We start from the raw sequence: 27,962 nt of genomic DNA, 5'->3' as shown, positions 1-27,962 counted from the left end.
AGTTATACTTACCAACAGGATTTTGGGCCAAGACAGCCCTAGAAGCTTCACTGGCTTTGCTCAGCCCAGCAGCATTCAATGCATATGTTCTGAATTGATACTCCAGACCTTCCACGAGCCCTGTAACTTTGTAGTTACATTCAATACATGGAGATTTGTTTTCCTTCACCCAAAGGATTGTGTTGCGTTCTTTCTTTTCAATCCAGTATCCAACAACTTTGCTGCCGCCATCATGATATGGTTCTTCCCACCGAATGGACATGGCATTGGCAGAAACAAAATAGACTTCAGGTCTAGTGGGTGGGCTTGGTGGGACTGATGAAAGAAAATAAAGGGGGATACTGTTAAATACAGCTGTGTTTTTTAAAACAAAAAACCAAATAGGAATTAATTTATGCACATCTGTTAAAACAATTATTACTTACCAAATGGATGCTCAGCCACTATTGGTACTGATTCTACTGGCTTGCTGACACCAAATCTGTTTTCTGAGCTTACACGGAAAGTGTATTCCATATATTTAGTGAGGTGAGTTACTTTGATCTGTGTACGTTTGACGCTGGAATTTACCAGTTGCCATGCTGTTGTACCAGATTCACGTTTTTCAACAATATAGTTTGTAATACCAGTGCCACCATCATCTTCAGGCTCCTTCCATGACAACACACAGGATTCGGCTGTCACAGATGATACTTCTATGGGGCGTGTAACTGGACCAGGTCTTCCAATAACAACGACTGTGACAGTGAAAGTTTTCACACCAGCTGTGTTCTCGAGGGTCAAATAATATTTACCGGAGTCACCTCTCATGCTCTCCTTAACAGTCAGTGTGGTTCTTTCCTTTGTTGTCTTTATAGTCACTCTGTCTGTTTCCTTGAGTCTCATTTCTTCAAGTTTCCATGTTACCTTTGGAACAGGACGTCCACTAATTGGTATGTCAATAGTGAAAGAGCTACCAGCTTTGCAAGTTATAAGTTGTTTAGTTATTCCACTGAGATCTGCAGTTGGCTCAATCTGTGGCTCTTTAATAATAACAGAAGAAAAGGCTTCTCTTGGTTGACTGTAGCCAGCATTATTCCTTGCTTTGACACGGAACTCATATTCATTGTTCTCTATAAGACCTTCAACTGTAAAAGTCAGGTGTTTAGTTTGACCGGCTTCAATCCAATAGTCAGATCCCTTTTGTTTCATCTCTAGGAGGTATCCAGTGATGCGACTACCACCATCATGATCAGGTTTCAGCCAAGCTAGAACTGCAGAAGACTTGGTAGTATCAACAATATCTAATCTCTTAGGTGGAGCAGGCTCTTCTGTGGCTACAACTGGCTCTGTTAATTCACAAGGTTCACCTATTCCATATTCATTTTCTGCTGAAACACGGTAAAAATAGGGCACACCTTCTGCAAGATCTGTGACCTTAGCAATTTGACGAGTACATTTTTCATTGACAACCTGCCAGCTGCGACGGCTTGCTTCTCGCTTCTCCACAACATAATGATGGATGCGAGCACCTCCATCCAAAATAGGAGCATCCCACATTAAAGTGATAGAGCCTCTGGTCACATCCTTAAATGTAATGGGGCCTGGTGGCCCTGGAGTGTCTAGTACTTTAACAGTGAAAGCAATAGATTTCTTACCACCGTTGTTTTCTACAGTCAATACGTATTTGCCAGCATCTGTTCTGTTGCAGTTCTCCACAGTTAATGTACTGAATGAGTCTGTTGTATGTATGTCAGCACGCAGGCTAAGAGACGAATCTGCTTTGGACCATACAGCAGTAGGAACAGGTCTGCCCTTGAAGGCAATAAACAGACGGATACTTGCACCTGCTCTGACAATATGTGTCTGCTTGAAGCTAGCATCAATATCAAGTTCTGGTGAAGACAGTCTATCTATGGTTTGCACTGAAGCAGAAACTTCACAGCTTTCTCCTTTGCCTGCACCATTTACAGCACTGACTCGGAATTTGTAGTTTTCATTTGGTTCTAGATCAACCACAGTATACTTAGTAGCAATGCAAGTCTCAGCATTGACTTTATGCCATTCTCCTAAATCTGCTTTGCACATTTCTATGATGTAGCCAATTATTTCCAGGCCTCCATCAAAAACTGGCCTGGTCCATTCCAAGCTGACACTTGTCTTTGATGTGTCGCTCACTTTGACAACGGTAGGAGCACTTGGTGGATGAACTGCCTCTCTGCATTTAATCAGCCTTGAGACACCACTCGGTGGCCCAACTCCTGCATTATTTTCCGCCATGACATGGAACTCATATTCATTGCCTTCGGTTAGGCCTGTGACTCTGAACCGTGTCTCAGAAATGGGCCTCTTGCTGGATACTTTAACCCAGAGAATACTTTTCTTTTCTCTTCTCTCCAAGATATATTGGTTAATGTCACTTCCACCATCTGATGCTGGCCTCGTCCATGTAAGTGTAATGCTGTTTCCTGTTACGTTGCTTGGTTCTGGAGTGCCAGGAGCCTCGGGGACAGCTGTAAAATAAAATAAGCCAATCAGATAACATCCTCAGCAAGGTTGCCAACACTGTAATTTAAGATTTCTCAGTTTAATGTAAACTTACTATAATGTGCCTGTGCTACGATTGGATCAGATTCCAGTGGCCTGCCAACACCAAACTTGTTGGCTGCTGAGATACGGAACTGGTATTCATTGCCCTTTATTAATTTGTGTGCCGTGTAACTGCATGTTTCACAGTGGTCTTCAATCAATGCCCAGGATACTCGGCTGGTCTCACGCTTTTCAATCACATAATGAGTGATGGCTGCACAGCCATCATTAGCAGGAGCCTCCCACCATAACGACGCCTTCTCTTCAGTAACATTGGTGAATCGTATTGGCCCACCGACTTTTCCTGGGGTATCTGTAACAGTCAATTATCAGTTATTTTTATTGTTCTTATTTTAATATAGAATGAATAGAATGCTAAATAAAAATTGCTCAATTTCATATAAGGAAAGTTACCATGTACTCTTATGGTTATGTCTTCCTGTCTGGTGCCCGATGCATTCTTGGCTTCTATTCTATATACTCCACGATGTTCCCGGGAAGCATCTCTAACAAACAAGGTGCTATAGCCAATTGCATTGTTTATTTCCATATTCAGCCTCTTGTCAATCTCAGCTCCATCTTTAAACCAGGTCACCTGAGGAACTGGCCTGCCTGTGATGAAAACTTTAAACCTTATGCTTTCCCCAGCTTTCACTGTAAGACCATCGAAATGTTCGGCACCGAACTCAATATTTGGCGCAACTAAAGAATAAAAAGAAGTAAAATAATGTTCACTTAATGGTCAGCAATGAATTTTCTCAGAAAACAATATAAAGAGCTATAATAGGTATTTTATGTCAGAGTTTCACTTAATATTAAATACAAAACTATCAGTATTTATAAGCCAGTCTTCCACATAATATCAGTTTTTTTTAATTGAGTTACTCAGTTTATGTTTATGATCTTTTGCAGCAGGGATGAGGAAGCCCAGGCTTTCCAGTTAGCCCTCAGGATTTTCCTAGTCATCCTCACTCTCCCCAAGCCATTCCCCTCTCTGATGCAGCTTCACACATTCCTCAAGTGCTTTTGCATGACTGGAATGTGTCTCTGAAGAGTGATAATACCTCTTGCTTGGCTACATCGAGAATTGATAGATTGATTAACTAATTTCTGTATCACTTATTATATTAAAAAATAGCTCAAAGGGGTGTACAGAAAACTGAAGCAACAACAGGCAACTTAAACAAAATATTACATAAATACACAGCTGTATATAAAAATGTTTCATTAATACAAAGTTACACACACATACATATATATTCATTTTCCTTCTGAGAGAAATGAGAGAAGGAGAGAAAAGTAGAAACTTCTAATTTTTGCATGTCTGGAATGTAGCCTACTGAACAAAAGCAAGAGCCACATCCACTGCACTGTCCATTTTTGCCTCTGCCCTCCACACCAAGCATGTGTCCCCATGAAGATTATCCATGAGGGACTGTGTGCTTTGGATGAAAAAGGTTGCCTACTCCTGATTTACAGTGTTAGTAGGAATGGACAGTGTTAATTAGTTGCTTAGCAGATAGTGAGTCACCAGAGTTCAAAGCCATTCAGTAATACAGCCATTGGCTGTACATAAAGTGCTGTGGCCCATAAACTTTAGCAGAGCCTACACATAACATGCTTATAAATAAGGCTTACCGGCTTCATCTCTGGTCATGATATAGCCTGAAGACTGAGAAGGAGGGCTGATAGTTCCAACAGCATTTCTTGCAAGTATCCTGAATTCAAACCGATCACCAGGGCTAAGTCCTGTAGCTGTATACTGGCATTCACTGACATCAATAAAATTGCATCTGACCCAGCGATCACCACTTCCTTGACGTTTCTCAATACTGTAGCCCACAATCTTGCTGCCTCCATCACGCAGAGGTGCTGTCCATTTCAGAGTAATAGTCTCCCTAGTCACATCAATGTAATCAGGGGTGCCAGGTGGATCTGAAAGAAACACAGGTGCATTAATAGTAATATAAACCAGCATAAATTCCAACAGCGTGTTGAGACAGGTGCATTGTATTCAGTGATCAGTCACTTACCTACTGGAGAGACGGCCAAGGAAAATTTGCTTGGGTCACTAGCAGAGCTTAATCCAGCAGTGTTTTCCGCATATACACGGAACTGGTAGTCCAAACCATCCATTAATCCAGTAATTCTGTATTCTCTATTAGATATTGGTGACAAATTGACTTTCTGCCACAATATGCTGTTTCGTTCTTTCTTTTCAACATGGTATCCAGTAATTTCTGCTCCTCCGTCATAGACTGGAGCATCCCAAGATATGGTCATTCCATCAGCTGTCACATTGTAAACAACAGGCTTCCCTGGTGAACCTGGTGGTTTGAACTGGTGTTTTGCTATGACCTCAACGGAGTTTAGTGGTGGACTAACTCCGTATCTGTTTTCTGCGCGGACTCTGAACTGATACTCTGCATCTTTAACAAGGTTGGGAACTTTGAAGGTTGTCTTTGACACACTAGAGCATATCATTTTCCAGTTGGTCTGTGAGGTTTCACGTTTCTCAACGCTGTAGCCAGTGATTTCTCCTCCCCCGTCATCTTCAGGAACACCCCATGAAAGAACCATACTATCTGCTCTGATTTCATCTAGTTTAATGGGTCCCTTGGGCTTAGATGGTGGGCCAAGTGTTATAACTGTGATTGGGAATGACTTCCTGTGAACACCATTATCAAGAATTAAGGTATATTTGCCACCATTTTCTTTTTTCACATTCTTAATGTTTAAAGTTATTTTGTTTTCAGTTTTCTTGAAGCGAACCTGTTCACTTTCTTTAAGAGGAATGTTGTCTTTCAGCCAGCTCATAGTTGGCTTTGGCTTTCCCTTATATGGTAATTCAACATGTACATTATAACCTATTCTCACTGTTACTTGTGCTCCAGGTATATCAGAAAGGTCTGCTTCAGGTGTTATTACATACTCTTTCACTGTAATGGGTCCAATTACAGAAAAATCACTTCTTCCTTTTTCATTCTTTGCAGAAACTCTGAACTCTATAACAGAAAGCTCCTTAAGTTTTTCAACTTCAAATTCACATGCTTTACTTGCCCCTGCATATGACCATTCATGTTCATCCTTCAGTTTCTTCTCAATAACGTAATCAGTTATGATACTACCACCATCAAATTCAGGTTTACTCCACTGTAAAATGACAGACGTCTTTGTTGAATCTTTCATGGCCAGGTCCTGTACAGGTCCAGGGACTTCTGCTGCTTTCACTGGTTCTGAAGTTTCACATGGTTCACCCAATCCATTTTCATTTTCTGCAAGAACACGGAAGAAGTATGGGATCTTCTCTGACAAGTCAGTTATCTTAAATGATGTATTAGAGCACTTGGCTGTAACAGAGGACCACGCTCTCTTTGTGGCATCTCTCTTGTCAATGACATAATTTGTTACTTCAGAACCACCATTGATGAGTGGTGGGTCCCATACCAATGTCACAGTTCCACGAGAAACATGTTTAAGATGCAGTCTCTGGCATGCAGATGGAGTGTCAAGGACTTTAACATTCACAAATGAAGTTTTGGGTTTTCCAACTCCATTCTCAATTGTGAGGACATATTTTCCCGTATCATTGCGAGTAACTTGAGGAATACTAAGGAGTGTGGATGATTCTGTGTTCTGAATGCTGTATCTTTCATCAACACCTAGATTTTTTTCACCCTTTCTCCATGTGACAGTTGGAGGTGGTCTTCCTTTGAATGGAATCATTATCCGTACATCTTCACCTGCTTTAGCCACAATGGAGGTTCTGAGAGCAACATCTAGATCAATCTGTGCCTCCTCTGCAAAAAATAAAATAACAATAATAAAATTAAGTTAAAAGAAAAATAATTTGCATTTGGGGAAAAGATGAAAATACCGAATATTAAATATAATAATAAAAAATACATTTACATACCAAGTATGTCTTTAGCTTGTACAGCTTCTGTCATTTCAATAGGTTCACCTTGTCCAGCATAATTTATAGCAGCTACACGGAAGTAGTAATTGATTCCTGGCTGAAGGTGAGAAACAACATACTCTGTGGTTCGCACTTCTCCTCTTGCACTGACCAGAGTCCATTCTTCTTCTTCCCCTTCTCTCTTTTCAATAGCATAGCTGGTAATTGCACTTCCTCCATCATAGGCTGGTTTAGTCCAGCCAAGTGTGACAGATGTCTTTGTAGTATCCACAACTTTTAGCTTAAGAGGTGGCCCAGGTTTTTCTGCAAAATGCAAGTAACAAAAATGACACTTGACAACCTTGACAACTAATAGCAATAACGTAGAGCAATATATGGCCTTATACAGTTTCAAGAATGTGTATAATTTGACCTTTGCATTTTTGCACAATCAAATGAAAGGTTTCTTACCTATAGGATCTTCAGCTTTGTAGAAGTCCGATGCATCAGAGAAGGGACCTTGCCCAGCTGCATTCACAGCAGAAACTCTGAACTGATATTCACTGTTTTCTGTTAATCCCGTCACTTTCTGCCTGGTGTCACGAATGGTTTCTTTAAACACCTTGAACCAGCTTAGACTTTTCTTATCGCGTTTCTCAAGATAATATCCATTTATCTCGCTACCACCATCTACAGTTGGCCTGCTCCAGACTACGGTCATAGACTGTTTAGTTATCATGGAGGCCTCTGGTATACCAGGTTGTCCAGGTGTAACTGCATTTTTAGTGAAACAAAAATAACACCAGGTCAATATAAACTAATAGGTAATCACCTAGAGATAATAAAAAAGGTATTAATTGCCATCTGTTTTAACTTACCAAATGCATTTTTAGCTATGACTGTGTCAGATTCCAGTGGCTCACCAACACCAAATTTGTTTACGCCTCGTACACGGAATATATATTCATTTCCTTTTATGACTTTTGTGGTAGTGACCATGCATTCTTCAAGTTTTTCTGAAACCACAGACCATACCACACGGCTTGTCTCACGTTTCTCAACAATGTAATGTGTTACAGCAGCACCTCCATCATCTGCTGGTGGTTGCCACATAAGGGTAATCTTTTCTGCGGTGACAGTTTTGAAATGTATAGGTCCACCTGGTGGTCCTGGTTTATCTGTTTAATACACAAGAAAAATATATATTTTAAATATGCAGTAATGGACACAGCTAGTTGAATTGACAGAAGAAAACAATATAAAAATGCTCCAAACATACCAAGTATCTGTACCCTAATGGTGGCAGATGCAGAACCCATGGCATTCTTTAATTTCAGTTCGTAATTTCCGCTGTTAATACGAGTTGCTTCTTTGATCAGTATAGCTGAAGATTCTGTGGTGTTTTCAATAGATACCTGGGCACTGGTATGTATTTCTTTACCATTGTGGAACCACTCAATGGTAGGAACAGGCTTTCCTGAGATGCCAAGTTTCAGTTTAATTGCTGTGTCTGCTTTGTATTTGACTACTTCTGTATATTCTGGTGGTACATCAATTTCAGGTGCACCTTAATGAAAAAGAAGTGGAATAGAAAATATATTAACATTTTTGAAATTATCAGAAAGATTGATAGCAAAGCAGCATTCAGTGCCAAATAATAATTTCCTAGTACCCTCTGATAGTGAAAGGCAAATGGAGCTTGAAACAGTACTGTGCTGCCCAGCTAAGACCCCTGAATTCAAATTAGAATTCATGTTAACAGTATTTACTTTAAACTCAAGCATATAACTGGATATCAGTGTTTATGCATTATTAATTTCTTACCATATGTATCCACGCATGTTATAGGGCCTAAAACATCAGATGGATTGCTAATTGAACCAGCAGCATTCTTAGCAAAAACACGGAATTCATATTGGGAGTTTTGAGTCAATCCTGATACAGTGAAATTAGTCTCAATGACATTGGTGAAGCTTGCTTTTGTCCATCTTCCATTTGGAAGATCACGTTTCTCAACAATATATCCAGTAATTTTGCTGCCACCATCAAAAGCTGGCTGTGTCCAATAAAGATTGACAAATGTTTTGGAAATATCTTTGACACGAAGCGTTCTTGGCGGCTCTGCAATATGAAAAAGCATCAACATTTGGAATTAATGTGTTCATCCAACAATGACTCACCAAATAAGTATTTTCTACTAAATTCATTATTTGAAATGTGATTCTTATCCTTTACTACAGACTACATACCACAGGCATCTATAGCAAGAACTGCATCAGATGTATGGCTTGCTTTTCCAATACCAGCTGCATTTTCTGCATACACTCTGAACTCATAAATGAGACCGGCGGTGATATTGGAGGCCTTGAAGTGAGTTGTGCGTATAATCGTTTTGTTAGCTTTCTTCCATAAAATACTGTTCCTGTCCTTCATTTCCAAATGGTAGCCAATGACTGCACTGCCTCCATTAGAAACAGGTTCATGCCATCCAACAATTATGCTTTCTCGAGTCACGTTGGTGATCCATGGTGTAGAAGGTGGTCCAGGGGTTGCTAAATGAATATTAAGTACAGATTAATAAATCATAAATACATGCCTGAAAAACTCAGAAAACGAGCAAACAAAAAGTCACTTACTGTAAGGAAGCTTAACAGTTATACATGCTGAGTCAGTGTGGTCACTTATGCCAAAGCGATTTTCTGCTTTAATACGGAATTGATATTCTTCTCCTGTTGTAAGTTTCGTGATCTTAATAATGTTTCTAGCAACAGTTGCAGACACTTCAGACCACGCAGCAGTGCTTGTTTCTCTTTTCAGTACGATGTAGTTGGTAACTTGACTTCCGCCATCATAACGAGGTGGCTCCCACTTAAGGGTAAGACCTTGTTCAGTGATATCACTTACAACAACAGGACCAACTGGAGGGCCTGGTCTGTCTAGGACAACAATCTTAAGGAAAGATTTAGTAGTTCCACTGGAGTTGGCAGCTGTGATGTCATATCTACCAGAATCAGTAGCCACACTTTCTTTGAGATTAACGATGACACTTTCTGCTGTGGTTTCAGTGTTAAACCTCATCGTTGGTTTGAGAGGAATGCCATCCTTGGATAAAGTCACCTTTGGCAATGGTCTTCCAGAAATTGGTATCTCTACCTTTAGGTTTGCACCTGCTCTTACATAAACGGTGTGGTTCGGGAAACCTTTCATGTCGACTTCAGGAGATTCTGAAAAAATACATTTGCAAAATGTTAAAAACAATGGTTTCCAAGTGCATTTTCAACTGAATTTGCATGAGCTCTATGCTAACTATTCATTATTTATTAATTAAAACTATTTCTATACCACATTTCATGTAAACATCACAAGGCAGTATAGGCATACACATTAAAATTACATCAAAACTTATAGAATAAATAAAATACCAGTCAACTTTAGATCAAAACAGACATGTTATTATGATCAACTGGTATCAACATGCAGCAAAGGACTGGGAGAATAAAGTTTTTAGTAGATGTCAAATTGCCATCAGTGTCACCGAGGTGATTCCAAGGGGAAGGCACCGTTTCTACATACCTAGTTGATCTTTAACTGTAACGGCATGAAGAAGCTCTTTGGGGTCACTTAGACCAGCTTGGTTTTCAGCAAATACTCTAAAGAAGTAGTCCGCATTCTCCTTGAGACCCTGGACAATATGATGAGTTGTCTTGACTACAGCACATCTGACCCACTTATGCTGCCCTTTCTCTAGGGCTTCAACAAGGTAGCCAACAACTTTGCTTCCTCCATCATGTTCTGGCTTTAGCCACACAAGAGATACACTATCTTTAGTAACGTTTGATACTCCCAGTTTTTCGGGTGGACTTGGTTTTTCTGAAAAATAAAGAGAAGATGATCAATCAATCAATCAATCAATCAATCAAACAGTTGAAGAATTGAGAGCAAATATGTCATATGCATTCCATTTAATTTTAATGTACTCAGCAAGCACATATTTTCCACAGGAAAGCAGTACATTTTAATAATAATAATATTAATAATTTATTATTTATTATTTATACCCCGCCCATCTGGCAGGGTTTCCACAGCCACTCTGGGTGGCTCCCAATCAGATATTAAAAACACAATACAGCATTAAACAGTAAAAACTTCCCTAAACCGGGAAGTTCTATCTTGCATGCCTATATTAAAATATTATTAGAGTTATTAGGTGTTTTCAAGACAGACAATTTGATTACTGCTTTACAATAAATTAATAACAGTAATATAAGCGTTACACATTAAGACTAAAGTCCTGTGAACAATTAGTGTGCACGGGTAGTCATGCACTCACACACGTATATAATGAACATATTTTAAAGAACAAACCTGTTATTTTCACTCCATCCTTTGTTTCAGTTGGGACTCCAACACCAAACTCATTTTCTCCAGAAACTCTGAAGTAATAAATTCCACCTTCTTGCAGATTGGTAACTTTGTAGGAAAGACGATGGCAATTGTTGGTCACAGTGACCCAAGCTTTCTTGCTCGCTTCTCGTTTTTCAATGTAATAGTTCTTCACAGGAGCACCTCCATCGTTCTCAGGAGCTTCCCAAGATAACACTGCTGATTCTTTTGTTACATCTTTTACAACGATATTAGATGGAGGTCCTGGTGAGTCAAGTACTTTGACAACTAGTGTCAAAGTAGCTGTGCTTACAATATTTTGTAATGTTAGTGTATACTTTCCAGAGTCATTCCTTGTTGCTTTTTCAACAGTAATTGAGGTGCGGCTATCTGAAGTATCAATACTTGCTCGAGTGCGAAGGTCAGTATCTGGCTTGCTCCACATTACATTAGGGATAGGCTTTCCTCTGAAAGGTACAGTCATTGTAAATGAGCCACCAGCTTTCACGACTAAAGTCTTTCTCATTTCATTGTCAATATCAAATGCAGGCTCTTCTTCCCTTTCTTTTGCCACCTGAGGTTCTGAAACATCACTTGGATCACTAGTGCCAACCTTGTTGATAGACCTTACTCTGAAAACATATTCAGCTCCTGATGTAAGACCGATTACAGTGTATTCTGTACCTCTTAAGCTTTGAATAGCAGTTGACCAATCAGTTTCACTGGTTAGCTTGTATTCCACTGTGTATCCAGTAACAGGAGCACCACCATCAAATAAAGGCTTTGTCCATCCAATTGTTATATGTGACCTTGTAGAGTCCACAATCTTAGGCCTAGATGGAGGTGATGGAAGGAAAACAGGATCTTCTGCTTTAATGAGTGGTGAAGTATCACTAGGAAGACTAAGACCTGCAGCGTTTTCTGCAAATACCCGATATTCATATTCACATCCTTGCCGAAGGCCTGAAGATTTTACCCTTAGATCAAAAACGGGCTTTTTGTTCACACGTATCCACCTCAGGCTGTTTTTCTCACGCCTTTCAATCACATATCCAGAAATTTCATTACCTCCATCACTGTCAGGTCTTGCCCAGCAAATGGTCATGGACTCCTTTGTCACACTAGTAATCTCTAAAGATGTAGGTGGGCTTGGAACAGTAAAGGGATCAAGGGCCTTGACAGCATCACTTTCCAAAGGTTCACCAACACCATACTTGTTAACCCCCATCACTCTGAAGATGTATTCATTTCCTCTAAGTAATTTTGTCACTTTGCAGGATGTTGTTGGATGCTCTGCTTCGCAAAGAGTCCATGCAATTCTACTGGTCTCACGCTTTTCCACAATATAATAGTCAATTTCTGCACCTCCATTTTCTTGAGGTGGTCCCCATGACAGGTGACATTTTTCAGCAGTAAGTCCTTTGATTTCTAGTGGGGCTGCTGGTGGACCAGGTCTATCAAGTACTTTGCAATTGACAGCTAATGATCTAACTCCAGCAACATTTTGTAATGTCAGCACATATTGCCCTGAATCACGTCGAATGCAGTCTTTGACAGTTATTGCAGTAGTGTTATCAGTTGAAACAATTTCAACTCTTGCTTTTTCTTCAATGTCTTTGCCATCCTTTGTCCATGAAACTACTGGTAAGGGTCTCCCTGCAATATCGGCATTGATTTTCAAGATCTCTCCAGCTTTTACAACAACAACATCTCTGAATTTGACATCCATCATAATTCTTGGAGCTTCAACATCATCCTTTACAGTCACTGGCCCAGTTGATTCAGATGGCTCACTAAATAGTCCAGCAGCATTCCTTGCAATTACATGGAATTCGTATCGCTGGTCTTCAGTAAGTCCTGTTACATCAAAGAAAGTTTCTTGCACATTGGTGAAGTTGCACTTCAGCCAACGGCCATCTGGTAACTCTTTTCGCTCTATAATATAGCCTGTGATCTTAGCACCACCATCATATTCTGGTTTGGTCCATTTGAGTGAGACACATGTTCTTGTAATGTTAGTCACTTCTGGTTGGCCAGGAGGATCACATGGGTCCCTTGCAGCAACAGGCTCACATGATTTGCTACATTTACCTATTCCTACAATGTTTTCTGCATACACACGATATTCATACATTAGTCCTTCATCAAGGCCTGTGACCTTCATCTGTGTGTCACTTATAAGAGTTTTATTTACTTTAGTCCAAAGGATGCTGCTTCTTTCTTTACGCTCAAGGTGATAACCAAGTACTCTGCTACCTCCATCATTAACTGGCTCTTGCCAGGTTACAAGCATGAAGGCTTTAGTTGCGTGTGTAACTCGGGGAGTACCAGGTGGGCCAGGAAGATTAAATGGATACTCTGCAACAACAGGTGCAGTTTCAACGAAGGTGCTTCTGCCATAGCGATTTTCTGCAGAAACACGGAATTGATATTCTGATCCTGTGGTTAAGCGAATTATTTTTATTGAAGTTCGTGCAACTGCTGCAGACACTATACTCCATGTTGTAGTAGTTGTTTCTCTCTTCTCCACAATATAATTATTAATTTGACATCCACCATCATACTCTGGGGGTTTCCAAGATATGGTTACATTATCATTGCTGACATTGTCAATATGCAATGCTGTTGGAGGTCCTGGCTTGTCAAGTACAATAACAGTGATGGAAGCTGTTGTAGAGCCAGCACTGTTTGAAACATTTAATTCATAACTCCCTACATCTTCTTTCAATGCTTCCTTGATTATTAGTGAAGTTGATGTCTTTGATGTTTGGACATTTACCCTTGTTGTCTCTCTTAAAGGCAGTCCATCCTTCTTCCAGCTAACTGATGGAGCTGGCCTTCCTCTGATGGGCACATCAATTTTAAGATCTTCACCAGCTTTAACACTGAAAGTATTGAAAAGGAGCTCAACTGAAGGCTGGATTTCAATATCCTTTGCAACTACTGGAACCCCAAGCTGTCTTGGATCACTCTTCCCTTTTTCATTAACAGCACATACTCGGAAAGTGTATTCTTCTCCCATACTTAATCCTGATATTGTTGCTTCTAATGTTTTAACTTGTGTGCAGGTGCTCCATTTTTCACTTCCTTTAGTTTGCATTTCTACTACATAGCCAGTTATTTTACTGCCACCATCACTCTCAGGTTTCTCCCATTTAATAGTAGCAGTGTGGCGTGTAACATCAACAAGGGTAACTTTTCCAGGTGGATAGGGTGGTTCAGAAGCCTTAACTGGTTCAGTTGTTTCTGCTGGCAAACCAACTCCATATTCATTTGCCGCCAAGACACGGAAGTAGTAACTACATCCTTCCTGTAGCTGATCAATTCTGAAGACATTCTTGGCACAGTTATTTGTAATGGTGGCATATGCCTTTCTTGTGGTTTCTCGTTTTTCAATGATGTAATTTGTAATTTTAGCACCACCATCAATAAGTGGGGGCTCCCAAGCTAATGTCACTGTATCTTTCTTCACTTCTCTGATGTTCAAGTTCACAGGTGCACTTGGTGTATCAAGCACTCTCACATTAACAAAAGCAGATTTTTTGCCACTGTTGTTTTCTAAGGTCAGGTTATATCTACCACTGTCAAATCTGTTTACATTATCAATGACCAACATTGTATATGAACTGGTAGCCTCAATCTGGGCTCTGTCGCTCAGAGTGCCTTCTGCTTTCTCCCACTTTACTTCTGGCTCTGGCCTCCCTTTGATAGTGACAAACAATCGCAATGTGCCACTAGCACGTACGGTGACAACTTTTCTGAGATCTGCATCAAGTTCAATTTCAGGAGGTTCAATTTTTTCAGCAGCAACAACACTACCAGGTATAGTTGCTGGTTCTCCAACTCCTTCAGAGTTGATAGCACAGATGCGGAAGTTATACTCACTGTTCTCTTTAAGTTTTTCTACTGTGAATTGCTTTCCTTGTAACCCTGATGGAGGTGTGCAAGTTGTCCATTCATCAGCAGTAGCTTCTTTAAATTCCACAATGTATCCTTTAACAGGTGCGCCACCATCGTAAATGGGCTTGTTCCATGCAAGGGACACAGATGATCTGGAGGTATCTGTCACCTTTGGATTGCTTGGAGGGCCTGGTGGATACACTGCATCACAGGCTCGATAGAAAACTGATGGTTCACTAGGTTCACCAACACCAGCAGCATTTTCAGCAGAAACCCTAAATTCATAGAAATGGCCATCTGTAAGTCCAGTTACTCTGAGTCTTAAGTCTGTTAGTCTCTTCTTATTGCACTTGGTCCACCGAATACCATCTTTGTCTCGCTTTTCTAGTATGTACCCTTCAATTTCAGCACCACCATTATCTGTTGGACGACCCCAGGTTACAATCATAGAATCTTTTGTGATTGCAGAAACTTCAGGTATTGAAGGAGGGCCTGGAGGTTTGTATGGATTACATGCCAACACAGGCTCAGATTCCAGTGGTTCACCAATTCCATATTTGTTGACAGCCATTACACGGAAAATGTACTCATTGTTTGGAAGAAGCCTGGTTACTTTGTGGTTAAGAGCTTGCACATCAGATGCCACTTGTGTCCATGAAAGTCGACTTGTCTCTCTCTTTTCTATAATATAATGTGAAATGTTAGAGCCACCATCATGTAAAGGTGGTCCCCATGCCAGATAACACTTTTCTGCAGTCACACCTGTAACTTTCAAAGGACCTTCTGGAGGTCCAGGTCTGTCAAGTACTTTTACAGTTATTGGTATAGACTTTGTGCCACCAACATTGCTCAGTTTAAGTGTATAAATGCCTCCATCCACTCTGATGCAATCTTTGACTGTGAGAGTTGTTCTCTCAATGGTAGACTTAATTTCCATTCTTGCAGTTGCTCCTTCAAATTCTTTTCCATCTTTTGACCATATAATATCAGGAATAGGTTTGCCATGGATGTCAGCCTCAAGAACAAATGTTTCTCCAGCATGGACAACAATGACATCTTTGTATTTTGGATCCAGTGAAGCTCTTGGAGCTTCAATTTCATCTCTGGCAATAATTGGTCCTGTGCTTTCAGATGGTTCACTTATGCTACCAGCTGCATTTCTTGCAATTACTCTGAATTCATATCGTTGGTCTTCCACAAGACCAGTTACTGTAAACTCTGTTTCTGTTACATTTGTAAAGCTGGCTTTCATCCAACGACCTTCAGGAAGTTCTCTCTTTTCCACAACGTATCCAGTTATTCTGCTGCCACCATCATATTCAGGTTTTTTCCATTTTAGTGTTATATAATTTCTTGTAATAACAATGGCATCTGGACGGCCAGGTGGATCACAAGCATCTCGAGCAACATACAGTTCAGATGACTTGCTAACCTTACCTATGCCAACAATGTTTTCAGCAGCAACTCTGAACTCATATTCAAGACCTTCCTCAAGGCCATCTGATTTATATTTTGTGTCCTGAATGAGGGCCTTATTCAATTTTGTCCAAAGAATGCTATTTTTATCTTTACGTTCTAGATGATATCCAAGAACTTTGCTTCCTCCATCATTAACTGGTTCATTCCATTGTACTATCATGTGATCTTTGGTAGCTATGCTGACAAATGGTGTTCCTGGTGGACCTGGTTCTTTGTAGGGATATTGAACAAGAACTGGTTTAGAATCCAGTGCGGTGCTCTTTCCGTATCGGTTTTCAGCACTAATTCTAAACTGATATTCACTACCCGTTTTAAGGTTTGTTACTTTAATAGTTGTTCTTGCAACAGTCGCTGATACCATCTGCCAGGTAGTGGTAGTAGTGTCACGCTTCTCTACAATGTAATTGGATATTTGGCAGCCACCTGTATATGCTGGTGGTTCCCATGACAGAACAACAAAATTCGAGCTAACTTCATCAAAGCGGACAGGTCCTTGTGGTGGGCCAGGCTTCTCTAGCACAATTATATTAAGATGTTCTGCTGCTGTGCCTGCAGTGTTGGTTACTGTCACTGTATATTTACCGAAATCATCCTTGTTGCTTTCTTTAAGATACAAAGTAGTTGATGTAGGTGTATCTTCAACATGTAACCTGGTTGTCTGTCTCAGAGGCTGACCATCTTTTTCCCAAGTGATAGTAGGCTTTGGTCGAGCTATAAAGGGTATTTCTACTTTAAGATCTTCTCCAGCTTGTACAGTGTATGTATTGAACATTAGTTTGATATTTGGCTGAATGGTCAGATCTTTGGCAATCACAGGAACTGCCAGTGGTCTAGGGTCACTTTTGCCTTTTTCATTGTATGCCATGACACGGAATTGATATTCATGTCCAGAACTCAAACCAGACACAACTGCATTACAGACTTTGGTTTCAGTAACAACACTCCATTTATCAGTTCCTTTTGGCTGCATTTCAACAATGTACCCTACAATTCTGCTACCTCCATCATGTTCAGGCTTTTCCCACATAAATGATGCACTTCTCTGAGTCACATCAGTGAGAGTCACTTTTCCAGGAGGCAAAGGTGGTTCTGAAGCTTTTGAGGCATCTGCAGTTTCAACTGGAACACCAATTCCATATTCATTTTCAGCCATTACTCTGAAATAATAAATTGCCCCTTCAAGAAGGTTATCAACTCTAAAACTTGTTTTGCTGCACTTTGTGCTCACATTTGCATATGCTTTTCTGGTTGATTCGCGTTTATCAATCACATAGTTCTTTATCTTTGCCCCACCATCATTAGCTGGAGGCTCCCACGTCAGTACAGCATAATTTTTCCTTATTTCTTTTACAACTAAATTTTGCGGTGGTCCTGGTGTGTCAAGTACTTTAACTGTGACAAATGCAGACTTAGAGCCACTGCTGTTCTCCAGTTTAAGGATATATTTTCCAGCATCATTTCTATCACAGTAATCAATGGATAACTGTGTGTAATTCAGGCCCTTTTCAATTTGAACCCTATCTGTAAATTCTCCTTCTTCTCGAGACCACATGATTTCAGGAGTTGGGCGTCCTTTGAAAGGTATGTTTATCCTGACAGATCCACCAGCTCTAACCACAATTCCCTTCCTTAATTCTGAGTCAATATCAAGTTCAGGAGGCTCAAGTTTATCTTCTGGTTTAACTGTACCAGGAACTGCTGCAGCTTCACCTACTCCAATTTTGTTAAGAGCGCAAACTCTAAGTTTGTATTCTTGGTGTTCAATGAGTTTCTTGATCTCAAAGCGATTGACTCTCAGACCAGTCTGTGGGGTAACTATTGTCCATTCTTCTTCATCAGCTTTGCAGATTTCTACAATATATCCCAGGATTTCACTGCCGCCATCATAAATAGGCTTACCCCATGCTACTGTAATAGAATTCTTGGTAGTATCCACAGCATGGGCATTAGTGGGTGGCCCAGGTTTGAACATAGGGTCACATGCTTTCCAAAAGGGAGTGATTTGGCTTGGCTCACCAACTCCAGCAGCATTTTCAGCGGATACTCTAAATTCATATTCATGATCTTCTGCTAATCCTGTGACTCTTAATCGCAGATCTGTAATTCGGCGTTTGTTACATTTCACCCATCTGATACCAGCTCTGTCCCTTTTTTCGACAATGTAGTTAACTATTTCACTGCCACCATCACTGTCCGGACGATGCCAGCAGATGGTCATGGAATCCTTTGTAATGTTGGTTACTTCAATGGATTTTGGTGGACCAGGAACAACAAATGGATTTTTCATCAATACTGGTGCAGACTCCAGAGGCTCCCCAACTCCATATTTATTAACTGCCATTATGCGGAAGATATACTCATTTCCTTCCAGAAGTTTTGTTACTTTCAGCATTGTGGCTACAGCATCTGAAGCAACAACTGTCCATGCAAGGCGACTTGTTTCTCTCTTCTCAATTATGTAGTGAGAAATGTCACTGCCACCATCATGGATTGGTTGCGCCCATGTTAAGGAACACTTGTCAGCAGTAACTCCAGAAACCTGGATACTCTCTGGAGGTCCTGGTCTATCCAGTACTTTTACTGTTATTGGTACTGATTTTGTTCCTGCAACATTAGAGGCCTGCAAAATATATTGTCCACCATCAACACGTATGGCATCTTTAACAGTAATCAAGGCCTTAAAGTCTGTATTCCTTACTTCACATCGGGCAGTATCTTCAAGTACTTTATCTCCTTTCAACCACAGAATAGTGGGAATTGGCTTCCCATGGACATCAGCCTCAAGTTTGAATGTTTCTCCAGCGTTTACAACAATTGCATCTTTGTATTTGGGATCCATGGAAATTCTTGGAAGCTCAACTTCATCTTTAGCTGTTATTGGTCCTGTACTATCAGATGGCTTGCTTACTGCTCCAGCAGCATTCCTTGCAATTACTCTAAATTCATATCGTTGGTCTTCAGTAAGGCCTGTTACGGTAAACTGAGTTTCAGTTATATTAGTGAAGCTTGCTTTCATCCAACGACCTTCAGGCAAATCACGTTTCTCTACTACATAGCCTGTAATTTTGCTGCCACCATCATATTCTGGCTTTGTCCACTGCAGAGTAATTGAACTTCTTTTAACAATAATAGCTTCAGGGCATCCTGGAGGATCACAAGGGTCACGCGCTACGTAACACTCAGAAGCTTTGCTTGCTTTGCCAACACCAACAATATTTTCTGCAGACACTCTAAATTCATATTCAATGCCTTCTTCAAGGTTAGCTGTTTTGTAACGTGTGTCTTGAATAACTGTCTTGTTTACCTTTGTCCACAAAATGCTGTTTCTTTCCTTTCTTTCAAGATGATAACCTAAAATTTTACTTCCGCCATCATTTACTGGTTCATGCCATTGCACAACCATAGAGTCCTTTGTAACTGTTGTCACAAATGGTGTGCCAGGAGGACCTGGTTCTTTATAGGGATACTGAGCAACAACTGTGTCAGACTCCAGGGCAAAGCTCTGCCCGTATCTATTTTCAGCAAATATTCTAAACTGATATTCTGATCCAGTTTTGAGCTTCATCACCTTGAGAGTGGTTCTTGCAACGGTAGCTGAAACTGTTTCCCATACAGTGGTGGTTGTATCTCTCTTATGAACAATGTAGTTAGTGATTTGGCAGCCACCTGTATATAATGGAGGGTTCCATGATAATGTAATACTTTCAGCACTAATTTCATCAAATTTAACAGGGCCTTTTGGAGGATCAGGCTTGTCAAGTGTTATAATTTCAACAGTTGCAGATTTCTGTCCAACAACATTAGCAACTGCAATTTCATATGCCCCACTGTCTTCTTTAGTGACCTCTTTAATATTCAGCACAGTAAGTTTAGGTGAATCGATGACATTAACTCTAGTTGTCTGTTTTAATGGCATGCCATCTTTGGTCCAAGTAATAGTAGGTATAGGTCGACCAGATATTGGTATTTCTACCTTTAGGTCTTGTCCCACTTGTATACTGTAACTGTGGAATGCTGGTCGTACATCTGGTTCAATAACTAAATCTTTGGCTGTTATTGGAACAGCAAGGGACCGTGGATCACTCCGACCCTTTTCATTTACAGCCATTACCCTGAAGAGATAATCTTGTCCTTGAGATAAGTTAGTAACAAGCGCTTCAAGAACTTTCACACGCGTACATTCTGACCATTTTTCACTGCCCTTAACCTGCATTTCCACTATGTATTGCAAAATTTTGCTTCCACCATCATGTTCAGGCTTAGCCCAGCTTAATGAAACGCTGTTTCTTGTAACATCGTCTACTGTTATCTTTCCTGGAGGTTGAGGAACTTCAGCAACTTTAACTGGGTCACTTGTTTCTGCAGGCAGGCCAATTCCAAATTCATTCTCTGCACAAACTCTGAAGTAATAATAGCAGCCTTCCTGAAGTTGAGCCACTTTCCACGATGTCTTGTGGCAGTTTGTCACAACAGCAGCATAGGCTTTCCTTGTGGCTTCACGTTTTTCTATTATATAATTTTTAATTTTAGCTCCACCGTCTATCGAAGGAGGCTCCCAGGCAAGTGATACTGAGTCTTTAGTGATTTCCTTAATTTTCAGGTTCACTGGGGGGCCTGGGGTATCTAGGACTCTTACACTGACGAAGGCAGACTTAGTTCCACCACTGTTTTCTAAAGTAAGAGTGTATTTTCCAGAATCAAATCTGTTAACATTGTCAAGAACCAGTGAGGTAAAGCTGCTAGTGCTGTCAATAACAGCTGCCTCTCTGATGTCACCATCCACCTTGCTCCATTTTACTTCGGGTGTTGGGCGTCCTCTGATTGGAACAAATAATCTTAAGGATCCACCAGCTCTTACATTGATAACCTTCCTCAGTTCCAAGTCAAGATCAAGGTCTGGAGCTTCCAGCTTTTCTTCGACAACAATAGTTCCAGGAACGTCGGCATGCTCTCCTACTCCTGCTTTGTTAACAGCACAAATGCGGAATTTATATTCATGCTTCTCCTGCAATTTTTCTACTTCCATATTTGTTTTCTTAATTCCAGTTGGTGGTGTACAAATTGCCCAGTCCCCAACACTCACATCACATTTTTCAACAATGTATCCTTGGATTTCTGAGCCACCATCATAGATTGGTTTACCCCAGGAGAGGAAAACAGAAGATCTTGTAACATCTATTGCTTTAGGATTGTTGGGAGGGCCTGGTTTGTATATAGGGTCACAAGCCTTATAATAAACAGAAGGTGGGCTTGGCTCACTGAGGCCAGCTGCATTTTCAGCCGAGACTCTGTATTCATAATCATGATTTTCTATAAGTCCAGTGACTCGGTATCGAAGTTCACTTATCAAACGCTTGTTACATCTTGTCCACCGAATGCCTTCTTTATCACGTTTTTCTAGTACATAACCCAAAATTTCACTGCCCCCATCAGAGGGTGGTCTTTCCCATACGACAATCATAGAATCCTTGGTAACAGCTGAGACCTCTGGGGCCTTTGGTGGGAGTGGCACTACAAATGGATTTTTAGCGATTACAGGCTCAGATTCAAGAGGCTCCCCAACCCCATATTTGTTTACAGCCATGATGCGGAAGGCATATTCATTGCCTTCCAAAAGTTTAGTAACTTTCAAACTAAGGGTTTGTACATTGCCATCAACTAAAGTCCAGACTAAGCGGCTTGTTTCTCTTCTTTCAATCACATAATGTGAAATGTCACTACCACCATCTTGCAATGGGGGTTTCCATGCCAGGTAACATTTTTCAGCAGTAACTCCTGTTACAACAACTGGACCTTCAGGTGGGCCAGGTTTGTCAAGAACCTTAACATGAATGGAAGCTGTCTTTTCACCTGCAGCATTCTTGGCCAGCAATACATAATGCCCACTGTCAACACGAATGGCTTCTTTGACGCTTAGGCTCGTAGCAAAGTCTGTCGTTTTTATATCCAAGCGTGCAGTATTCACTAGTTCCTTGTCGCCTTTTAGCCACTGAATAGAAGGCAGCGGCTTACCATGAACGTCTGCATCAATCTTGAACGATTCGCCAGCATGCAGTACAAGGGTTTCTTTAAATTTGGGGTCCATACTTATGCGAGGTGGCTCTACTTCATCTCTTGCTGTGACTGCCCCCGAGCTTTCAGATGGCTCACTGAAAACGCCTGCAGCGTTGCGCGCAATGACACGGAACTCATACCTTTGATCTTCAACTAGGCCAGTTACTGCAAACTGGGTCTCAATAACATTCGTAAAGCTTGCTTTCATCCAGCGGCCTTCAGGTAGCTCCTTCTTCTCAACAATGTAGCCGGTGATCTTGCTTCCGCCATCGTATGCTGGTTTCGTCCACTGAAGAGTAACAGAGTTCCTTGTGACAATGACAGGCTCTGGACGACCAGGAGGATCACAAGGATCATAAGCTTTGTAGCATTCTGAACCTTTACTTGCTTTTCCGATACCAACTATATTTTCTGCATAAACTCTGAATTCATATTCAAGGCCTTCCTCAAGTCCTGTTGTTTTAAAGTTAGTGTCAGAAATTGCCGCTTTGTTCAATTTAACCCAGAGTATGCTGTTTCTTTCCTTGCGCTCCAAATGATAACCAATAATCTTGCTGCCGCCATCATTGACTGGTTCATTCCAGTGTACAACCATGCTATCCCTGGAGACTTGTGGTACGAAAGGAGTTCCAGGAGGCCCAGGTAGTTTGTATGGATACTGGGCTACTACAGACTCTGATGTGAGATATGTACTCTTTCCATATCTGTTTTCAGCAGCAATTCTGAATTGATATTCACTTCCAGTCTTTAATCTAGCTGCTTTTAGAGTTGTTCGGGCAACGGTAGCTGAAACAATCTGCCAAGCAGTAGTGGAGGTGTCTCGTTTTTCCACAATATAATTGTTGATAGAACTGCCGCCATCATATTTGGGTGGTCCCCAGGAAATGGTAATACTGTCTGCAGTTACGTCATCAATCTTCACTGGTCCAGTTGGAGGTCCTGGCTTATCAAGGACAACAATGTTAAGAATTTCAGTAGCTTCCCCAGCAGAGTTAGAAAGTTTTACTAAATATTGTCCAACATCTTCTCTACATGCTTCTTTTATTGTTAGCAAAGTGTTGTTGTCTGTGTTTTCTTCATTTACTCTAGTAGTTTGTCTCAGTGGCACATTATCTTTGAGCCACGCTACAGATGGCTTGGGTCGACCAACAAATGGAACATCAACCTTTAAGTCTTCACCTGCTAGTACACTGAAGGTAGTGAATAACAGTTTGAAGGCTGGTGGTATCACAAGATCTTTCGCAATAACTGGTACACTCAATTGTCGAGGATCACTGATTCCTTTTTCATTCTGAGCTGAAACACGGAAAGAATATTCTTCACCCTGGATCAGTCCAGTTATAAGGGCTTCAGTAACTTTTACAGTAGTGCATGTGGCCCATCTGTCACTGCCTTTGCTTTGCATTTCTACAATGTAGCCCAAAATTCTGCTTCCTCCATCATGTTCAGGTTTTTCCCAAGACAAAGATACACTCTTTCGTGTCACATCTAATATAGTTATTTTTCCTGGAGGAAGTGGTCTTTCAGATGCCTTAATAGAGTCTGATGTTTCAACAGGAAGCCCTATTCCATATTCATTTTCAGCTAGAACTCTGAAATAATAGTTGCAACCTTCCTGTAGATTGTCCACTTTCCAGCTGGTCTTATGGCAATTGGCCATAACTGTTGAATATGCTTTTCTTGTTGCCTCACGTTTTTCAATAATATAATTTTTAATTTTAGAGCCACCATCTATGAGGGGAGGTTCCCACGTGAGAGTCACAGATGACTTTGTAACTTCTTTTATCTTCAGATTCTGTGGGGCGCCAGGTGTATCAAGAACCCTTACAATTACAAATGCTGATTTACTGCCTGAGCTGTTTTCTATAGTCAGTATATATTTGCCACTGTCAAATCTATTCACATTTCCAACTGTAAGTAGTGTATAAGAGCTTGTGGATTCAATAGTGGCTTTGTCTAAAGACTCTCCATGTTCTCTTGACCATCTCACTTCAGGTGCTGGTCTTCCTTTAATTGGGACAAAGAGTCTTAAAGTACAACAAGCTCTGAGGGTCACAACTTTACGTAGGTCTGCATCAAGTTCAATCTCAGGAGGCAGCATCCTTTCTTCAGCTTTTGGTGTTCCAGGAACAAGAGCAGGTTCTCCAATGCCTTCAGCGTTCATAGCATATATTCTGATTTTATATTCCTGGTTTTCTTTTAGATTAGTGATGGTAAAAGAAGTTGCCTTCAGCCCTGCTGGTGGAGTTACAATTTTCCACTCATCTTCTTCAGGTAATGCTGTTTCAACCATGTAGCCTGTGATTTCTGAGCCACCATCATATATTGGCTTATTCCAAGCAATTGTAATTGAGGACTTGCTTGTGTCTAATACACGAGGATTACCTGGTGGACCTGGCTTAAATACAGTATCAGCAGCTTTGTAGAATGGACTGCTTAGACTTGGTTCACTTACACCAGCCGCGTTTTCAGCTTTCACTCGGTATTCGTATTCATGACCTTCTGTGAGTCCAGATACTTTATAGCGCAATTCTGTGACAACCCGCTTGTTACATTTCACCCAGCGTAGTCCAGCTCTGTCACGACGTTCTACAATATAATTGATGATAGGGCTTCCACCATCAGAATCAGGGTGTCCCCAGCACACAATCATAGAATCTTTGGTTGCAGCTGTAACTTCAGGTGTCTTTGGTGGATCAGGTACTACATAAGGATTTACTGCAAGAACAGGCTCTGATTCCAGGGCTTCGCCAACGCCATATTTGTTAACAGCCATAACACGGAAGATATATTCATTGCCTTTCAATAGCTTTGTGACCTTTAATTTTGTTACTGGGACTTCTGTGGCTACACTTGTCCATGCCAATCTGCTAGTCTCACGTTTCTCAACAACATAATGGTCAATACTTGCGCCTCCATCATCCAAAGGTGGTAACCATGACAGGACACATTTTTCTATGGTAACATCAGACACAGCCAAAGGCCCTTCTGGAGGACCAGGTCTGTCTAGTACTTTGACATTGAAAATATGTTTTGCAAAGCCACCTGGATTGGAGGCTGTAAGTGTGTATGCACCTCCATCTCTTCTTATAGAGTCCTTATTATGAAGAACAGTTGAGAAATCTGCTATTTTAATTTCTAATTTTGCTGTGTCTTCAAGCTCCTTTCCTTCTTTTGTCCATGCCATAGTTGGTGGAGGGCGACCTGAAACGTCCGCTTCAAGTTTGAAAATTTCACCTGCTTTTAATATCAAAGTGTCTTTGTATTTAGCATCAACCATTATCCTTGGTGCTTCAATCTCATCTCTGCACGTTATTGCATCTGATGGTTCGGATGGGTGGCTAACGGCACCAGCCGCATTTCTAGCAATCACACGGAATTCATAAGCAGCATCTTCTGTGAGACCACTAACAGTGAACTCAGTTTCTAGTATATTGCCGAAGTTAGCCTTTAGCCATCGGCCATTAGGAAGATCTCTTTTTTCAACAGTATAGCCAGTTATCTTAAAACCTCCATTATATTCAGGTTTTTTCCACTTAAGTGCTACTGCATGTCTTGTAATATTGAGAGGAACTGGCTTTCCAGGAGGATCAATAGGGTCGAGGGCCAATGTTGGCTCAGATGGCTTGCTTGGTTTACTCTTGCCTGCCATATTTTCTGCTATGACTCGGAATTCATAGGCAAGGCCAGATGTAAGGCCACTTGATTTGAAGATATTTCCTGATATCAAAGCTTTACTTACAGTCTGCCAAAGAATGCTATTTCGTTCTTTTTGCTCAATGTGATATCCCAAAATGGGACTTCCTCCATCTGTCAGAGGCTCATTCCAGCTAATGCTAATTGCATCTTTTGTGACTGCAATCACTTGAGGAGTGCCTGGAGGACCAGGAACTTTAAAAGGATAGTTAGCAATTACATTCTCTGAACTGATAGATGGTCCTGAACCATATCTGTTCTGAGCTTTAACACGGAATTGGTACTCTGTTCCAGTAGTGAGGCGAGCAGCTTTAAAAGTAGTGCGTATAACAGTAGTTGCTAACTCAGCCCATGAAGTACTGTCGGTTTTACGCATTTCTACAACATAATTACTTATTGGAACCCCTCCATCGTTCAGTGGAGGTTCCCACGAGAAGGTGACAAAGTCGGATGAAACTTCTTCAAATTTGATTGGCCCTATGGGAGGTCCAGGAACATCATGCACATGTACAGTTATGACATCGCTAACTTCACCAACAATATTTTTAGCTGAGATTGGGTATCTGCCACTATCGTTTCTATTGCATTCATTAATGGTTAAGATGGTTGCAGAAGCAGTATGTTCAAAGTTTACTCTTTGAGTTTGTTTAATTAACTGGTCTTCTTTTTTCCAAGTAATAGTTGGCCTTGGGCGACCAAGCACAGGTATTTCAACTTTGATATTGTCACCAGCTCTGGCAATTACTGTTTTCTGGTAAATACCACGCAAATCAAATTCTGGAAGCATCATTTGCTCTTTAACGACAACTGGTCTGCTTTCTCTTGGATCACTTCTTCCAGCACTATTAACTGCCATAACCTGGAAAGTATATTCTTCATTTTCAGTCAGATTCTTTACCACACATTCTAATGCTTTCACAGTTGTGATATGTGTCCACTGAGTTGAACCTTTTTTCTGGGCTTCAATAACATAGCCAGTAATCTTGCTACCACCATCATGTTCAGGCTTTGGCCAAGCAAGGCTGACTGTCTTCCTTGTGATATCCATGATATTAAGGCTCTCTGGTGGTGATGGTGCCTCTGATGCTCTTACGGGTTCAGCGGTTTCGGCAGGTTCACCAATTCCAAATTCGTTTTCAGCAAATACTCTGAAGTAATATTCACTCCCTTCAGCCAAATTAGAAACCCTAAGCGAACATTTTGGGCACTTTGTTGTGATGGTTGAATATGCCTTTCGTGTTGACTCACGTTTTTCAACTATATAATTTGTTATGCGTGAACCACCATCAATTAGAGGCATATCCCATTGTAGGGTGATGGTATCTTTAGATATGTCTCTGGGCTTGAGATTTATTGGTGGCCCTGGTGTATCCAAGACTTTTACATTTACAAAACCAGTCTTCTTGCCAGCAGCATTTTCAAGGGTCATTACATACTTTCCTGCATCATATCTATTGCATTCCGTGACAATGAGAAGCGTGAAAGAGTCTGTATTTTCAATACTGGCACGTCCTTTAAGTGAAATATCATCCTTGGTCCATGTGATGTCAGGAGCTGGGCGCCCTTTAATTGGAACAAATACCCGAATGGTCAGTCCAGCTCTAACAACAAGAGTTTTCCTCAGCTCGGCGTCTAATTCAAAATCAGGAGCTACTTCACGTTCCCTGATTTCAACATCTTTTATCATTGCTGGTTCACCAGCGCCAGCAGCATTGAGGGCAATAATTCTAAAATTGTATTTGGCTCCTGGCTGGAGATTAGCAACCACAAATTCTGTGATTCTTAGAGCAGTCCCCGTGGTATCTTTCACCCAGGTTTCTTCTCCCTCTTTTTGGTGCTCCACAATATAGCCGATTATATCAAGTCCACCATCATAGTGAGGTTTACCCCATGCTAGGCTAGCAGTTGTCTTTGTTGTATCAGTTACTCGTGGGTTGGAAGGAGGTCCCGGTGGATCTATAAATAATGAAAAAGGCAACAAATT

The 27,962-nt window shown here is 40.9% G+C and overlaps 1 protein-coding gene across 1 annotated transcript in view; it reads right to left on the bottom strand.

The window, feature by feature from the left end:
• Nucleotides 1-27,962, bottom strand: part of TTN (titin) — a 286,732-nt gene that overhangs the window by 20,078 nt on the left and 238,692 nt on the right. Inside the window, 15 exon segments of the mRNA XM_033167307.1 lie at nucleotides 13-315; nucleotides 426-2,492; nucleotides 2,582-2,881; nucleotides 2,983-3,270; nucleotides 4,207-4,503; nucleotides 4,602-6,368; nucleotides 6,485-6,790; nucleotides 6,938-7,240; nucleotides 7,345-7,644; nucleotides 7,746-8,033; nucleotides 8,291-8,587; nucleotides 8,716-9,018; nucleotides 9,103-9,690; nucleotides 10,040-10,336; nucleotides 10,832-27,934. Of these exon segments, the coding sequence (XP_033023198.1) occupies nucleotides 13-315; nucleotides 426-2,492; nucleotides 2,582-2,881; nucleotides 2,983-3,270; nucleotides 4,207-4,503; nucleotides 4,602-6,368; nucleotides 6,485-6,790; nucleotides 6,938-7,240; nucleotides 7,345-7,644; nucleotides 7,746-8,033; nucleotides 8,291-8,587; nucleotides 8,716-9,018; nucleotides 9,103-9,690; nucleotides 10,040-10,336; nucleotides 10,832-27,934 (24,807 nt within the window).

This window comes from Lacerta agilis, chromosome 1, assembly GCF_009819535.1.
Source record: "Lacerta agilis isolate rLacAgi1 chromosome 1, rLacAgi1.pri, whole genome shotgun sequence".
Classification (NCBI taxonomy): domain Eukaryota; kingdom Metazoa; phylum Chordata; class Lepidosauria; order Squamata; family Lacertidae; genus Lacerta; species Lacerta agilis.
The sequence above is the reverse complement of the archived record's forward strand: the minus strand, read 5'-3'. Positions and strand labels throughout refer to the sequence as shown.